Raw genomic sequence first — 18950 nt, forward strand, 5'->3', positions numbered from 1 at the left:
TAGGTGGTGGTGATGGGGGACTAGGCTATTATACAAAGGCATTAGTCTAATGACAGCCATTAGAACAAAAATATACATCTTCCAAATTACTGTGTGTGTGTGTGTGTGTGTGTGTGTGTGTGTGTGTGTGTGTAAAAACACGATGATATGATGTAGCAATTGGTAGGAGACAGAGCTAAGTGAAAAAAGCAAAGTGAATAAAAATGTGTCTAGTTTACTACCGTTTCTAAGAATGGAGATAGATTAGAGTATGTGCTCATATTAAACATTGCAAGAATGAACCACAAAATAAAATTTAAAAATAAGTGTTACATATGTGGAAGGAAACAGGGAGAAGGGAACGGAGACAGAATTTACACGTACTTCTTTGAATATACATTTTGTAGATTTAACTTGGGAATCATGCAAATACACATAATTATAAAACAAAGTTAAAGAAAATCCCTAAAAATTGTTTGTTAAGTGAAATAAAGAGCCTGTGTATCCAGTTGGTGTCATGGTTATAGTTATACATAATTTTCAAACAAAATCAAACAAAAGAGCCATTCCTAACAATTCTAAGTAAAATGAAATAATTGTACCCGTGAATCCAGTTAGAGGAAGAATAACACAGACAGGAACTATCTCAAATGATTTTAAAACAGTATTTTGAACATCCATGTGGGATATGCCATAAAGACAAACAGAACTGCAATAAAAATATCTTAAAATGTGTTCGGTAATCAGGTTATTTGTAGTAGTGCTGTCATTCTGAGGCTGGTGTGTGGAGAAATTATGATGAGAATTGGGACACAAAGTTTGAGAAAAAGGAGACAAAGATTTAAGACAGATGAGGTTACATAAAAACCTTTTGTTCTGAATTTGAATCAGACATACTGGTATGAGCTCATGATGTATTTTATCTTGGAAAAGTGTAAACAAACGTCTTCGTTCTGTCAATGAGCACACTAGCACTCAGATTACTAAATATAATTTCCCACTAGAAGGAGTCACGGCTCTTTGGAGAAATGACAGATTTCAGATGTGGAGCAACAAACACACAAGCAGGACCTTGAGTATCTTGTCTTATCAGAAAGTCAAAACACTAAAAGAGACTATTAGGGTCCTATTGAGAAGACTCAATAGCACTCTGGAATAGGCTCTCACCAAAGAGGAGACAAACTGAGCTTCAAGAAGAAGAAGAATATCAATGGATTTAAATAATAAAATATACTTAAATCTATGAGTTCATAATGATACTTAAAAAACAAACAAACAGGGCTTCCCTGGTGGCGCAGAGGTTGGGAGTCCGCCTGCTGATGCAGGGGACGCGGGCTCGAGCCCCGGCCCGGGAAGATCCCACATGCTGCGGAGCGGCTGGGCCCGTGAGCCATGGCCGCTGAGCCTGTGCGTCCGGAGCCTGTGCTCCGCAACGGGAGAGGCCACAACAGTGAGAGGCCCGCGTACCGCAAAAAAAAAACAAAAAACAAAAAACAACAACCTGGTTTTTGGGAGTGCCAATGAAACAACTAACTGTTTTGAAAACTGGTTTTGAGAAGTGGTAAATAACGGGACAGAATCAACTGGTTGTCCTGCCTTTCATATGAACTATTCCTCAGGATAGCCAAACACTTTGTCTTTAGAGTTATTCAGCTTATAATTGAAGAAGAAATGATGGAATTAGAGTATCACCTTCTTGTAATCATTCATGAATTGACAGATCTCGGCAAAGATTATCAACGGTTGCTTACATCACAGAAAGAGATACAATCAGACACCATGCACCTCTAGAGGATGAAAATACACAGCATCGGGACAAAGTGGGAGAGTGGCATGGACATACATACACTACCAAATGTAAAATAGATAGCTATTGGGAAGCAGCCGCATAGCACAGGGAGATCAGCTTGGTGCTTTGTGACCACCTAGAGGGGTGGGATAGGGAGGATGGGAGGGAGGGAGACGAAAGAGGGAAAAGATATGGGGATATATGTATATGTGTAACTGATTCACTTTGTTATAAAGCAGAAACTAACACACCATTGTAAAGCAATTATACTCCAATAAAGATGCTAAAAAAAAAAAAAAGAAAATACACAGCATCCTCCGTAAGACAGCAGATCAGACTCTTATAGGAAACATCAGAGGACAGATCATGTGACGTGACACTCAGGGACACAGTCAGCAAAATTCAGCCTCTGGGAATCTCTACAGGGCAAAAAATTTGTTTCTTTAAATATACATAGATTATTTTGAAAGACAGTAAAAAGAGATGGAAGGAAAAACTACAGATTAAAAGAGTCTTAAAAGACATACTGACAAATCATAGAATATGGACTTTATATGGCTCTTGATTCAAATATACTGCAATAAGAAATTATTTTATGAGACCGTGGAAGATATGAGTACTGACTGGATATTTGATTCAGAAAGTACTGTTAATTTGTAAGGTATGATAATGCTATCGTGGGATTTTATTTTTTATGAAGAATGCTATTCCTTAGAGACACATATTGCATTATTATAGATGAAATGATGCAATGTCTGCAATTTGCTTCAATGTCATCCAAGGGTGGGGAAGTGTCTTGGGTATGGATGATTGGCCATGAAGCTGGGTGATGGGAACACGGGTTCACTATGCTATTCTCTACACTTAGGATCCTGTTCAAAATCTTCCACAATAAAATGTGTCCAAAACAACCTGCAGCCACGAGTGACTAGTTGTAGTGGCAGTTGTTTCCATTCTTTTAGTAACAGCCACCAGATTTCCTTTGCAGAACCAACCTCCGCACTCTTAGATACTGATAATCCAGGTAGGGCTGATCCCATCCCCACTGCATGACCTGGACCTAGCCCCTCTCCGCCAACGCCCCCCAGCCAAGGCACAGTCCACTCCCTGAGTGCCAATCTCTTGTTTAGGGCTGGAGTGTCACCATACCTGGCCAGCGAAAGTCCCGTCTGGGAAGTGTGGGTGGATTTAGTAGGAAATGGTTGCCTTTCACCCACTTGGGTTGTTAGGCTAGTGGCATGCAAGTTTAGAGCTGTGGTTCAGCCTTACCACTACTGGGAGAGAGCGCTCCAGAGAAAGAAGCCAGGGCAGGAAGTGGGCGGAGCCAAGAGATGGAGGGCGAAGGATTCCCAATTCCCTTGTGCCTGATCACCTGCACCCCACATCCTTCTGAGTCCCACCAGCCAGCAGATTCCCTTTTGTTGTTTAAGCCAGTTTGAATTACATTCCACTTCTACCTGAAAGGCTCTTATTAATCACAGCTATGCTACTTTTAGGACATACTGTATATTTGAGGGCCTAAGGAGAGGGACTTCACGGGGAAAGAAAACAAATTACAGGGGAAGGCTACTTTTAAGGCCCTCCCACATATTTTATTGCTTTGCCAAATAATGGAAACTGGTACCTCACAGTGGTTAAGAAACATAATACACACAGGAAATTAAAGGGTGAGAAATGTGCGTTTTGTTTTTTTTTAAATCTTCGCACTTTTGGAAGCTTTCTCCAAACGTGGTATTTTTTATTATAAATCCCCAAAGAGGTTTCCTTTGTTATTGTGTTTAGCTATTCAGTTTTAAAATTACCAAGCTCTAAGTTACCCAAATACCCTGAAGTGCTCTATCAGAAAGAACATTCCAAATGTTATTTCCGGAATTCAGAGTGAGCTGATGTGGCTGATTGGGTTGAATGAAGAACAGTCTGTTCCACCTCTAATATCCTTCATTTAACATTAAATATAAATGAAAACACCCTGGGGTAGGGTTTTGGAGCGTGTGATGAAAACTCAGCTCCGACATGCTACTTGTAAAAATCCAAGAATGCTCAGCCCACAAAGCAATCCCATTTATTAGACACAGAGATGTAGACTATTTTGTGCATAAAAATATAAATAAAACAGCAGCAAGGAGCTAAAAGGGAAAGAAGGATGTTTAACAGTGATAAGTTCTCACATGGGGGAAAAATGAACAAACCTTTTGTTTTCAAGGTCCTTTATTATTTAACCTAGAATCGGTAACAAATTTCACCTTGGTTGTTTAGGCTGGAGATTCTCAGAATACAAAAAAGCAAAGATGTTGAAATAAAAGTGAAATCCTATTTGGAATCATAACACATTACAATTGCTTCTGTCTAAATGACAAGATCTACAGTTTGGGGGTACTTTTTTGTCTAACCATATATATCACATGGAGAAAATGAGTCTGTATTTTATCTTTTCAGGTGTTATCAAATGGCTTCTTGACTGCTTTTTAATGTCTACTACATGGTGGTATATAATTTGGCACACTTAATAAAGACTGATTTAAAACACATAGTATACTAATAATAAGCAAAGGTGTTGAAATTAAGGCCAATTTGAGAGACATGAGCTCATATGTTTGCATGTGGAATTGAAAAGTATTTCAGAGTGGACAAATGGCACTAAAGATAGTCCCCACTTTCCTTGCTTCTGCATTTTATCCAACATTAAAACAGAAGACTAGGTAGTTTACACTAGTTGTAAGAAATATCCCATTTCTTTCTATTTCTAAATAATGTACTTTTACTCTGAACCCCTGCCCAGTTGGCTGGTGGGAAACATTCTCAGTTTTGTCTTGGGAGAGTTCCCCTCTTGCCTGGGTCATGCAAGGGTCCTGGGGGTGTTATTCAGCTCTCACTATTCAGGAAAGATCCTCTGGTGGCTGAATCCACACATCCACTGCAGACTGGCCTGCTCAGTGTCTAAGGGTCCCTTAGACAACAAGCGGCAACAGGGAGTGGACATTGGGCTGACTTCCTGGCTTCATCAGGTATTGCTCAACTGACCTTGACCAAATTACAGAACTTTCTAGTAGAGTACAGAGCCTTGCATTCAGTTAGCACTTGTCTAATCCTGTTTCCTTAACCATAAATTGAGTCCAATTACCCCCAGTCACAGAGATGTGCCAGGATTTGTGTATGTGGCCCAGAAAAGGGCTTAGTAAATGGTGGCTGCTTCCCTTTTCCTTTTTTTTTTTTTTTAAATTTCAGTTCAAGTGCCTGTTTCAGCAGCTTCTGTTTGCATGAAAAAACAAGGTAGCAAAAGAGTGTCAAGGGAGTACAAAATCTATCTCTTACTTGTTCAAAGAATCCTTTTCTGCCTCAGATTTGTAAGCCAGTACATTTTAATAGATCCTATTTATAACTAAAATCCACTGTCCTACCATTTTATTTATGAACATGGGGGTCTCTGCTACCACACCAGCTGGGTTCCCAGCAGGGAGAGGGGTGGATCTTGATAATTGCTACCTCCCTGGTCCCTGGTCCCTGCTCTGTTGCTTGGGAACAGGGACAGGACTTGCCTCATTACCTCTCTCCTCTCTTCTCAATCATCTCATGGATATTCTGCCATCTTGGAACCTTCCACCCACTGGAACCATTCACCTGCAGGAATTTGAAAATTGCACCCTCTTGAGAAGAAGGTAAGATGTGCTGACTACTGATCACAGTACGCTTAGGCTGGAAGCATTTCATAGCAATCACCTGCAGTGGTCCTCAGTGGGGTAGGGGCGCCCCCAGTGACTGGGGACTACCGCCAGGATTCAGAGGATAAGAGGCCGCAGAGGTTAAATGCCCTGCCGTTCAAAGACAGAGAGAGCTGTACAATGAAAAATGGTCTCAGATGGGACGCCAATGGTTCCCCACCCCCACCTTCTGAGGGGTGAGGACTCTCAAGCTGTTACACGCTCATATTGACAGAGCTGCTTGGGAGATGCCTGGTGTAGAACCATGATCTTCTCTCTCCCAGGTGCAGGTCTATTTTGCACTACCACACTCTCTGCATCTTAAGGACAAGAAGGGGGCACGGTGATAGTACACAGCATGGATGCTGATTCAGTTACAAAAGGAGAAGGATGTTTATCTTCAAGTTCATACGTAAATGATCACATAGGGCATAAATATAACCCTTAGAACCCCATACAGAAGGGCAGCAAACACTGATTTTCCCAGAGGAAAGACAAGTTATTGAGTTTAACATAAAACTAGAGATCATCTTAAGTGTGGACATAAATGTGATTCTGGTTATGTTCGGTATATGACATGACACTCGATTAAGACATGGGGGGGCAGGTTTATTCCAAAAGGAGAATTTAAACCACTTACCAAATACCTTCTTTCAAATCTGTGAATGGAGACTAAGGTGATGTGAGGAGACTGAGAACAGTGAAGTCAGTAGAAGTGAGGCAGACAGAGATGATACAGTAAATGCTACTGATGGAGTGATGGAGATGTTTGGAACATATGATGTGTCAAGGCTAAAATCAACACAGTACGCAAAAGCATGAGACAAGCAATGGACCTGCTTCTGGCTTGAAATGTGTGTAGGTAGATTCACCCATGTGGCTGCCTTCTTGCCATAGGAAGGGGAGCAGAAGTGCTGTACCCCATTCTGGGCCTGACCTGAAGAAATCTTCCAAGGTCCTTCCAGCCTCTTCCCCTTCTGCATTTTGACGGGGACAAACCAGGAGCTAAGTGTTGAAGATGGCAAAGTCGCAAAAGGGAGAAGGTCTGAGTTAGGCCCCCAGATTACCCCCTTAAGGAGAGCTATCCAGCAATCAGGAGTACGCATTCCATCAGGAATTTATGTGATTGACGAATAAATTCCTAGCGTGACTGAACCTTTGTATGGCTTTGTATTTGTTATAGCAGCTAGTGCTACCTTAATCCTGGTGCCTGTCATTAAGAAACACACAGACTGGGACTTCCCTAGTGGCGCAGTGGTTAAGAATCCACCTGCCAATGTAGGGGACACGGGTTCGAGCCCTGGTCTGGGAAGATCCCACATGCCGCAGAGCAACTAAGCCCGCGAGCCACAGCTACTGAGCCCATGTGCCACAATTACGGAATCCCACGAACCTAGAGCCCATGCTCCACGACAAGAGAAGCCACCACAATGAGAAGCCCACGCACCACAACGAAGAGTAGCCCCTGCTCGCCACAACTAGTGAAAACCTGCGCGCAGCAACGAAGACCCAATGCAGCCAAACATAAATAAATAAATTTATATATATAAAAAAACCCACACAGACTTGTGATAAAAGACAAGTTTACATATAACGGTAACACTGTGTGGTACAGATTATAATAAAAATATATGTACAGGGGAATTCCCTGGTGGTCCAGTGGTTAGGACTCTGCGCTTTCACTGCTGAGGGTCTGGGTTCAATCCCTGGTCGGGGAACTAACATCCCAAAGCTGTGTGGTGCAGCACCCCCCCCCCAAAACACACACACATACACACACACACACACACCCCTCAGTGCATCAAGACATGGGAGTAATTAACTACTTTGGGGGGTGATTAGGGAGGATCAGGAAAAGCATCACAGAAGTCTTTGATGTTTATCTATTTGTTTGTCTCATTATTTTTTTCCCTTCTCTCTACCATCCAAAAAGGATTTTAGGTGCCCAGGAAGTTCATATCATTTGCTTTATCTTTATTATTATTGCTGGCAAAAAAAAAAAAAAAAAATGTCCAGCACCCTCTGCTTTATTTCTCTGCCTCTATGTCCTCTTACCTTCAGATCAAGTCTCTTTCAGTTTCACTGGCTTAAGTCAGGGGTCGGCAAACAGCAGCCTATGGGCTAAATCCGGCCTACACTCTTGTTTCTGTAAATAAAGTTTTATCGGAACACAGCCATGCCTGTTTGTTTGCATATTATTTATGGCTGCTTATATGCCACAATGGCAGAGTTGAATTGTGACAGAGACCATGACCTGCAAAGCCTAAAATATTTACTATCTGGTCGTTTCCAGAAAAAGTTTGCTGACCCCTGATTTAGGTCATTCCTAACCTAATGTCAGCCTCAGGAGGGCACACGCCAATAGCCCTGCATCTCTCCACACCCCCTGCGCCCATCTGACATGATACTCTTGTTTCCGCCACAACACACTGCACACTTCATCCCACTGCTGCACACTTCATCCCACTGCTGCACACCTGTGTGGTCCCAAGTCAAGTTCACTGCCAATCACTGCTGGGTTCTAGCACCCCCGGGATGAGCCCTGGATGCCCTTGCAAACCCTGAGTTTCAGGGCTTTTGATTGTTCCCCAAGTTATCTTTAACCTAAAAGATGAGATTTCTACCCAGGATCCTCTCTGGTTTTGGTTGACTTCCGGGTTTGTGCTCCAATCTCCCAGGAGCAGCAATGACGGCATCTGACACACAGAGACCAGCTGGTGACAAGTCACAAAGCGCGCCCCTGTACATTACCTCCTTCGACCCTTAGACAAAGCCTTAGAAGTGCAAATTCTAAGCGATGATGCTGATGGTGACCTGGACAAAGACAACAGTAACTCAAAGTTACGAAGAGTTCCTCATGTGCTCTTACCCTGCAAAGAGCTCTACTCACTGTGGTTTACTGAACTCTTGCAGCAATGCTATGAGGTAGGTCTTCATTTTATAGGTCAAGAAACTGAGGGATATAGAAGTTAAGTTGTTGCCCAAGGTCACACACAGTTAATCTAATGCAGAGGCAGGACTTGAATTCAGATTCTTCTGATCTCTACACCATATGTCTTCTCAATGCGTAGCAGGACAATATTTTGAAATATTCACCGCTGTTCACCTCCAGGCCCATTTCTTTGCTCTTCTTGGTCAGCTCTATTTGTTTGACCATTTGGTCAGCCAGACCACAAAACACTCATCACTGCAGGACAGGGGTGTTACAGAAGAAAGTAGAGAAATACATAGGTTCCAGGAGCTCAGGGCTAGGAAGGATATTCGATAAATGAGAGTGAAGCTCCCTCCTCTCCAGAACGGGGACTAGTGAGAGGCTGGGGGGGATGGAGAGAGTCTTGGGGCGAGCAGAAGAGCACCAACTTGTGGGTGCCTGGGAAAGGACAGGCGTGCTCCCCCTCTTTTGAGAAGCTGATCCTCTGGGAAAAGTCACTTAGGAACCTCCACAAAGCCTTGTGGGATTAAAGAGCACAACGACGGTGTCTTCTTTCCTAGTCAGAACCCGGAAGGTGACAAGATCCTGGAGGGAATTAGCCCTGGAATTATTCAGTGTCCCAGTATGGCTCAGGAGGGGCAAGTGCACCCAAGATGACAGAGACATGGCTTCGGAAGGGTTGACAGCAGTGGACAAGGAATGACACAGTAGCTCCCTGCCTATGTGCGTGATCAAAGGTGGACCAGATGGGCACAAAGATATCTCAGCGAATTCTAGCAAGATGGACGATGTGGCCAAACAGGGGACACACTTCACCTCTCCCAGTGCCTCCTCCCATTATACCCCCTCCCCCCAAATGTAGACTCAGCACCATGGAAAATGGGATGAATTGACCATACACTAGGATAAGGATTTGAAATAAAATCTGGATTTTTACAGATAACAGATAAATAACAATACACTTCTTGCACATCTGAGTATATGGCCTGAGATTCTTGCCAACCACACCCTCCACTGTGCTGCCTGTAAAAACAGGATCTGGGGGCTTCCCTGGTGGTGCAGTGGTTAAGAATCTGCCTGCCAGTGCAGGGGACACGGGTTCGATCCCTGGTCCGGGAAGTTCCCACATGCCACGGAGCAACTAAATCCGTGCGCCACAACTACTGAGCCTGCGCTCTAGAGGCTGCGAGCCACAACTACTGAGCCTGAGTGCTGCAACTACTGAAGCCTGCGTGCCTAGAGCCCATGCTCCACAACAAGAGAAGCCACCACAATGAGAAGCCCGCGCACTGCAAGGAAGAGTAGCCCTCGCTCGCGGCAACTAGAGAAAGCCCACACGCAGCAACGAAGACCCAAAGCATCCAAAAATAAATACATAAATAATTAAAAAACAAAACAAACAAACAAACAAACAGAAAAACAGGATCTGGCTTTTAGTACCTGAGACCCTCTACTAAAATCTCTAGGGAATGAGGCTTATACCTTGATCCCAAGCATGTTCTGATCACAGGCTCACCAAGATATTTTTTTTTTCTTTTCAGCTACTTATACAAGGGGCATGGAAGACTTTATAAATCTGTAGTTCTAAAGGAACACGGCGTAAGGCCAATAATTATCTTCCTCCATTTTTTTTCTTAATACAAGTAAGGTACTTGTTAAGTTAATACAAGGTAAGACATGCGGTAGTGTCAACCATATGAGATAACTGAAAACATGCCCTAGTTTAAATTTTTTTCTGCTTCTTCCATCTCCAACATTTATTTTCCATACATGAGTCGCATAAAAGTATCTACAGTAATGGAGAGATTTAATGAGAGAGTGGGAGATGGTTATGAAAATCTAAGGGACATTAAAATAATCTGGGTGAAGTCATTTTTCTCATTCATTTTCATCATTATATGTCATTATAACCTTTATGAACTATGGACTCAAATCCTTTTTTCTACACTATCCATATTAGAACGTTTTCCCACACTTTCCATCTTCTAGAATCGCCGACTTCTTTCTCCCCAGGATCTGTAATTTCCAATTGTCAGAAAATGTGTATGCTGCAAGGCTGTATTAGGTGAGACCACAATCTGTAGTGTCAGCATACCAAGGGGCTGTTCCTTTGTGTTTCCACTGAAAGTACTTGCTGGTTTTACTATAATAAGGCTTTATTATATCATACATCATCATGCATATTTTATGTGCAGGATGCTCCGTAGATGTTTTTGCTTTGTTTTTTTACTACGCAGCACCGTGAGGCATCTAAGCCCAGCTGAAATTATACAGGAAGGTGACCTTCCGAACATATTCTCCTGCAGACACAGTGCTCCTGGAACATGATCTGATTTGACTTTCCATTATCATTCTGATGAGGAGGGACTGACAAAAAGACAGATCTCATTGTTAGATGGGTCCCTTCTAAATGGCTTATTTCACTCTTAAGCTTGCCAGGCTCCCGCTGACCTCAACGAGCAGGTACTCCTGAGTGCTTTCTACTAAAATCAAGGCAAATGTTTGGCCAACCTGGAATAGGAGACAGGCTATTTCTGTCTAATCCAAAATTGGAGTGGAGCTGTCTATGGGGTGAAGGCACTAAGACCCAGGTTCTAGAGCTCATTTCCAGCTCTGTTCTTTGCTGGGCCCACCAAGTAAGGACTTGATATGCCAGATAGCCAGCTTGGTCCCAGTAAGTTGTATTGGCTTTCTTCAACTCCCACTGTGTGCCCCCCTCCAGGCCCTGAGCAAGTGCCCAGGTTGAGCAAGTCCTTCAACCTCTCTAAGCCTCAGTTTACACTCTGTTATGTGAGTACAATTAACAGTACTTGCTCGCTCTTGTGAGGACTACACATGATGGCCGGGTTAAGAGCATTCACTCAGGAGCCAGACTGGGTTTCCCGCCACCTCTTACTAGCCATGGGATCTTGGGAACATCCCTTACCCTCCCTGTGCCTCAATTTTCCCATCTTTAAATTAGAGTAAATGGGTAAGCATTGTACCCATTCACCATTGTGAGGATCGAATGAGTTTTAATACACAGAAAGTACTCAGGACAGGGCATGGTAAGCATATACCACATAAGTACAGCTGGTCTTAACACTAAGGAAAAGTGTTTAGCAGAAGGTTTAGCATATAACAAGGACTTAAGACATGTTAAATCTCATCATCATTATTAGTTGGGATAATAACAATTATTATTATATTTATATTAGCTTATATTATATTATATATTATAATAATATATATTTTTAAGTGTCAAAAAGTTACCCTTAACAGTTATACACAAAGCTTTGATCTTGATTGTAGAAGTGAGTTGGCTCATTGCTTTTGTAGGGATGTAAGTGTTCCAGGAAAATACAAGTCCTCCCGAATAATCTTCCTGGTCTTAAAATGAATATTTCACATTGGTTGGCATGTATTTATGTATATCAGTTACTTAGGTAAAAGGAATGTTACTAAAAACTAGTGTTCTTATCCTCTGTGAATTTAAGTAGTGATTAGTAATTTATCATCTATTTTTATTTCTTATAGTTACTTTCTTATCGGAGGAACCCTACTGCTCCCCAGAAAAGCTCTCCAATTCCAGGTTATTAGTAGAGAAGGGGTGAGAGATGCGGGCAACCTTGTGTAGATGGGGCCATAGCTATAGCACTGCTCATTAATTAGATCAGCTGGAATAGTCAGCTTAGGTGATGAGAGAACACAGACGGAGGAATAATTAGCTGCCCCATTTCAGAGGAGGGGAGAAGGCGGAACTAGTTTCCAGTTCAAGCCTTGGGCCTTCTTATTATGGGGTGGGCAGCCCTCAGCTTCTACTGCTACAATGGAAAGGGAGCCAGCATTTCCAGAGTCAGCTGCTAGGGCTCTGAAACTGGGGTTGGCCTCGGGGGGGGGGGTGTCAAGGAACGTTCTGATATTACACGCAAGACTATGTAGACATGTGGATTTTTCTGGGTGGAGGTATATAAGTCCATGGTGTTTATCAGATTCTCAAGTGGCTCCCGAATCCCGAGACTAGCACCTCCCACCTAACGTGAGCCAGATTTCTGCTGCTGCCTTGATGAAGTGATTGAGGGACGGCGGGAGGAAATTTTGAGACTGTGGTCCAGGACGGCATCTGGGCAATGGATATTTCCATGTCTGCCAGCTGGAAAGGGAGTGTCCTTCAGGAGGGTCTGGGGCTCCCAGAGACAAGGGGAAGATCTATTTTATGACCCTCTCTCCATGCATAAACCTGCCCTTCCACGCTGGGCCAGCGGCTACCCTTTACCACATCACTACATCCCTGCGTGTCCTTGTCCACCCCTACCAAACATTCCCACCCAACACCACCCGCCCCCCAAATATGGTGCAATTAACTAGAAGTCTCCTCCTTGAGGGCAGGAATCATGTTTTAGGTATTTATACATTCCCAGTACTCTACATGACATTTGCTACTTGGTAATGCTCACTAATTGTGAGCACTGTAAATTAATTAAATAAATAAATTTAAAAAATGAATTTAATTAGATTGGCTAGCCTTGGGGGATGGAGCATGAATCATAATGTCCATGAGCAATTATACGCTATAGTTTTTAAAAATAAAATTTTGGAGACTGTTTTAAGTTAACTTGTCTAGTGAAAAGCCAAGGGAAATTATCCTTGGATACTTCTAAAGAAGAAAGATATGGTAATTTGCAAAGGGCATGAATTCTTCAAAGATTTCACTCCTCCACCACTACAAAGTATGAGTTAGAGTTAAAAATTTAGAAAACTATGAAATGAACAGAACTCATCTAATTTCAGTGCAGCAATTATAGCTCTTTTTGAGGATACATGAAAAAACCCAAATGTGGTTACTATAGCAGTAAATTGGTCTCCAAGAAACTCTTTCATTTTCTCAAGAAAAAAAAATTTACAATAGAGCAGCCGAATGATAAGAAAAATAATCCACAAAGAAACACAAATGTATCTGGAACCAAAAAATGATCCATGAGCAGATGTGGCAATGGGAAAAAAAAAGAACAAAATAAGACCAAACCACGTAGGCAAGTAAATGGATGCCAGTTTTTAAAGAGAGAATTTTATAGTGTTATTAAAATGATGAGTGTTTTCCCAAATTCCCTCAGTGGCTAAGAAAATGAGATATTTTTTCAAACAGAAAGGGAATTTATCTTGTGTAAGATACAGATGTTAATATCAGCTGAGAAGCCTAATAAAAAAGAGATTATTTTACAAGAGCTGAATTTTCAGGTTAGTATACATACGGCAGATAGATGACTAAACTGATGGGAAGGCGCAGGAAAATTTTCTAATGGATTAACTTTTTCATTAGTGAGAAGAAATACATTATTTCAAAACTCTGGTTTAACGAATTTGAAGGTATCTGCTCTTCAACACAATAACTCCACAACCAGCTGCATTTCACCTGTGTGAATTGCACTGTATCACTGGACTTAGATTTGTTTGGTTAAATAAAGCACCCTGTTACTTTTATAAAGTTAAATTTATTGCCTTGAGATTAAAAGGGAGTAAGTTTTAGGATGACGTGTTCACCATCTCAGTAGCATCTGGGCCGATGTGTTTTTATCACCAGCAAAATCCTTTCAAATCTGACAATTCCCTCAAGTGGCCAATGGGGGACTTGTCCGTCTTGAGAGGTCCCACCTGAACAGGTGTCACGTAAGCTCCCTGAAGGCTTTGGCTCACCTGTCCCCGTGGCTGGGGTGCCTAGGTTGGTGGCCTGCATCTATAGTAGGTGCCGGAGAACGTGTGATAAACCGGTAAATAAAATGAATGTTTTTCTGAGGGATGGATTCATTAGCTGACATTCAAACTCACAGAACAGCTGTAGGAGGGCTTGGGGAAAACCATCTAAATCGGTCATTTCCGAAGAGCGCTCTTCAGAGCACACTCGCTCTCAACACATCGTTAGTGGGCACCTCCTATGGGCCTGGCATTGGGCCAGGCTGTGGGGACATGGCAGAGGACAACACAGACAAGCTCTCTGCTCTCACGGAACTCGGGATCCAGGTCACCTGATTCTACAACATCAAGCATCATTCCTGATTTAAACTGTGTCCTTGTCATCTAGCAGTGAGACACCAGCCAAGGGACACTCAGACCACATTCTAAAGTCAACTGCAAACAAATGGGATTCGCCAGAACTTTCTAAAAGGAGGCCCAAAGTGATGAGCTACTGCCAGCCACCTCCTCCTCTCCCCCTCTCCTTCTGGAAAGGGTTGGGGAGAACCATGGAGCTGTGAGAAGGCTGCAAGGCCATGAGAGTTCACGTCGTCCCCTCTGGGATGAGGTCAAGTGGACATCTTGAAGAATAGCCGGTCTGGCTGGTGCCGTACCCAAGAGGTCTTGTAGGAAAGCTAGTGCCAAGAGGGTACCCTACTCTCCTGCCACCAAAGAACCCACAGATGAGCCTCACAGAAGAGCCAGCACGTAGGTACTGGGGACGTGAAGGGAGGCGACAGCCAATGCTAATCAGAGAAGCCACAGTTCACCCAGAGAGGGCTCAGCTCTCTCTCCCCAACTCCGGGGATGGGGAGGGGACGGGTTGTGACAAGGGCAAGAGAGTTTTCTGTACTTGCTTAAAAAGCATGCATGATTTCCACGCCAACCCATTTCAAACACAACCCCGTCATCAAGTATGTGGGAATCTTGTTTTAATCACAACCCCATCCGGAGAGAAATTCTCTGTGTATATGATTTGGGGTTTTAATCTAAATCTGACTTAACCAAAGAAAATGTGATTGGTTACCTTAATATTTCCTAAAGCAGGGTATAGCATACCTTTTCAGGCAAGGCCAGATAGTCAACATTTCCGTCTCTGCGGGCCCCAGCTCTCTGCCGCGAGTACGCAGCTCTGCTACGGCAGGGAGAAGGCCTTCTTAGATCATATGTAAATGAACAGGTGTGGCTGGATTCCAAGAAAATTTTATTTATGGGCTCTGAAATTTGAATTTCATATGATTTCTCTGTGTCACAAAATATTCTCTTATTTTTGGCCCAACTCTTTAAAAATTGCAAAAACCATTCTTAGCTGCTGGGCTGTCCGAAACAGGTGGCAGGCAGGCTGGATTTGGACCACAAGCTGTTGTCTGCTCTCCTTTCTTTTAATTGGTTCATCTATCCAACAAATCTTCATTGAGCTCCATTACATAAAAAGTCAGATAGAGACTTCTGTTTACAGAGATGCCATTTTCTTTCACAATGCGTTAAACCAGAAGGGAAAATCTCCTTTGGAAAAAAAATCTTTCTAAATGCCCTGGAAGGATGGCTAGGACATGATCACATGCTTAGATGGCTTTTTCTCCATTTCTGTCCTGCAGCCAGCAATTCAGTCACAGCAAACACAAACAGAGATAGTTTATTTCTTCTGTCATCCTCTGAGCACAGAAATCAATAGGACTGATCACAGAAGCGTGCGCCTAGGGGACAACACGATGACCGTGCAACCTGTCGTCAGCCCCAGCATGGCGCTCCAGGATGCAAGCCCACATAAGGCTCAGAGCCCGCCCGCACGAGGTGTGTTCCCGCTGACACCCACACGCATCTCAAGAGAGAATTGGTTCCAGTGGGTCACACTGCAGCTCCCTCTCAAGGGCACAAAATGCGGCATCGCTCCTGACCCTTGTGTTCCTGGTCCCCAGGAAGAATGGCGGTGAGTGCCCCCGGGTGCCCAACACGAGGCGCAGGGCCCGCTCTCATGTAGGAACCTCCTTTAGAGATTTGGACGCCCCAATGAGGACAGGCACTTCGCCAGCCAGCTGCGAGGGCTCCACTCTCTGGAGCCTACACTAAAGTAGGGTGACCAGGCCCACCATCCGGGGGCGGAGGGCCGTCTCAGGATGTGGGCCCTTCCCTGCTAAAACTGGGACGGTCGGTTAGCCTGGGAAGTAGGCCTTCTCTATTTCTATTTCTCTGTCTTCTCACCCTTGTCCCAGTTCTTCCCAGGAGGTGTGACCATCCAGCACTTCAGTGTAAAGCAGAAGCTGAACTAGGCTTGGGAAAGCAACTTTCTCCAGAAAACCCCAGAAATACTCTACTTTTTGCCTTTCTCAGGGTACAGAGGTACCTTTTGTTATGAGAGAGCATAAATGTTCGAAGATCCCCTTCTCGGTTTGAAGTGTTCTGAGAGCCTTAACTTCTGATTCCATCTCGCCTCAAAAGATCCATTTATAAAAGACAGATGTCACGCAAGCCAGTCAGTATCCCCCAGTGCCCGCAGCATGAGGGGGTCCACTCATCTAACAGACACAGCTTCATTTGGAAAACTTCTAAAGACCCCTTTTGTCCTAAATTCACCATGGGAGTATAACTCTGGTGGGCTTCGAAGAAGATTCTTGACCAATATTTTAACATCACATAAAATACATTTCTGGCGCCCCCGTAAGAATATCACATAACAAATGATGTACATCTACGCTGAAACTAAACCAATAAACCAAGCACATTTTCAAAACTGTCCTACTTTTGACCTAATGATCCTTTTTCCTTTGTTGAAGATTTCAAAATTCAGTAATGAATCAGTCAAGTATGAAAAATCGGTGAACTGTATGTTTGTGTATCCATGGGATTATGTTTAGAAAAGTACTGCATGCTGATCTCCTTGATTATGGAATATCAATGTGTTAGTAATTTTGGAAGGAAACCAAAACGCAACCCTTGGATGGAGCAATGGAAATAGGACTGTTTCATTCAGCCTATGTACCCCAAATGTTAACAGAGCGGGCAAGTACGTGTCTCTGTTTATTTAGCCTGCTTTTTTACATTAGAGGGCAGTGCCAACAGCACTTTCAAGATGAACGTGTCAGCTGGTGTTTCTGCCCCGAAGTGGCCCATGGGAAGCCCTTCCTCTGTGGGGTGAGGTCTCAGAGCTGCACAGCCACCGGACGGGGCCCCAGTGAGTGAGTCGCCTACCTGACCAGGTCGATGACCCGTTCCCTCGGCGCGGCACTAACCGGCTCATCGTTGATCATTACAATCTGATCTCCCGGGATCAGCTTGCCTTCGGAGGGGCCACCTGGAGACAAATGAGAGTGAAGAGCAGGTGAGAAGACAGACCACTGGTCATCCATCCATGAGCAATGGGTGCTCTCAGCAAAAACAAAACCCACCCAGAGAATGGGTGTTCTCTCCATCGTCCTTCTCCACACTAGACCGAACTGGGAAGGGGCGAGCTTTGCAGAAGCTCCTGGGGCCCAGGCTGCACCCTGGCCAATGACATCAGAAGCTCCGGAGGTAGGACTCAGGTATCAACATTCCTCTCAAACTTCTCAGGTAAGGCTGAGACTGGCAGTGCTTCCCATACTTTAACAGGCTTATGAATCAATCACCTGGGACCCTGTTGCCCTGCAGACCGATTCTGTAGGTGAGGAGGGGTGCGGGGTGACATAATGTATGTCTCACAAGATCCCAGGGGCTGCTGAGGCTGCCGGCCAGCTGACCACACTCTGAGTATCGGGACCCTTAGAAGAAGGTATTCCCCCGACAGGTAGCCAGTCAGGTGATCCCCGGCAGCCAGAGTTGCGACCACCTGAGCACACCTGGATTTGAACACAGTAGCATTCACTTACTCTGTACAACCAGGGAAATGGCACTCTGTGGTGGCCCGTAAGGCAGCTGAACACGAGGGTGCTAGGAAGGACTTGTAGGATTGGGTCTTGACTTACATGCTTGGGGAGGAGGGTTCAAGAAAGTGGGGCTTTGCTCTCAGCAAGTGGGGGTAATTCTATCATGAGCATTTTAATAATTCTTGCCTAAAAGGTGGGAGGAAGGAAGCTGGCATTGGTAAAGAAGCAGCAGTCCCCTGTGTCAGCTAGGAGATGAGGGTGTTGGTCATTTCTGTGATTTGGACTGTGCTGGGATGTTTGTGGCGGGGCTCACGTGTGACCACAGAGGACTCATGTTTTTGTCTTGATCCGTCACAGCCTCTTCCAAATGTTTCTCCAAGGAGGAGGGAGAGAACGAATATTTGTTGAGCATTTATTGTGTACCAGGCAACAGGCTAAGTGTTCTAACTAGTAACCTCTCTAAATGCTATAATCCTTTCCATATAATGACATAGCTGAGGCTCACAAAGGGGAAAGAATTGCCTGGAAGGGTTGAACTGGATGTCAGCTTAGGTCTGCGGACACTTCCAAGTTCAAGGTGGCCAACATCTCTTTTGAACTTGCTCCTATAACTCAAAAACTGGTCACTGCCAGGTCTCTTGACACATAAAGACACAGCTGCATGAAGCACACATCTGTATTAAATAAGACCTAAAAACAAATGCTTCGATAATATGGATTATCTTCACATGTCTAATGGAATTACTCCCCAAATACTGATCTGGTGCTATATGGTACTGGGATTTTAATTTTATTTCCAGAGGTCTATCTGGGTAATAGGCACAGCTGAAATGTTATCTTTCAAATATTATCACTTTTACTTCATTTAGTAATTGAAACGAACACTTCACAGCCAGAATATGGAACTCATATTCATTTCAAGATGAGGGAACTGAGATTCAGTGTTTGCACACATAAGGAATTCTGAAAATCACTTGAGAGAGTTTTGATGACGATTGGAT

The 18950-nt window shown here is 43.7% G+C and overlaps 1 protein-coding gene across 2 annotated transcripts in view; it reads right to left on the reverse strand.

Moving 5' to 3' along the window:
* Nucleotides 1-18950, reverse strand: part of FRMPD4 (FERM and PDZ domain containing 4) — a 538713-nt gene that overhangs the window by 76110 nt on the left and 443653 nt on the right. For both annotated transcript variants that reach the window (XM_029239932.1, XM_029239931.1), the window contains one exon: nucleotides 17297-17399. In XM_029239932.1, the coding sequence (XP_029095765.1) occupies nucleotides 17297-17399 (103 nt within the window). The remainder of the gene's footprint in view (nucleotides 1-17296; nucleotides 17400-18950) is intronic.

This window comes from Monodon monoceros, unplaced genomic scaffold (genome assembly GCF_005190385.1).
Source record: "Monodon monoceros isolate NGI ecotype Baffin Bay Population unplaced genomic scaffold, NGI_Narwhal_1 Super_Scaffold_22, whole genome shotgun sequence".
NCBI lineage: Eukaryota > Metazoa > Chordata > Mammalia > Artiodactyla > Monodontidae > Monodon > Monodon monoceros.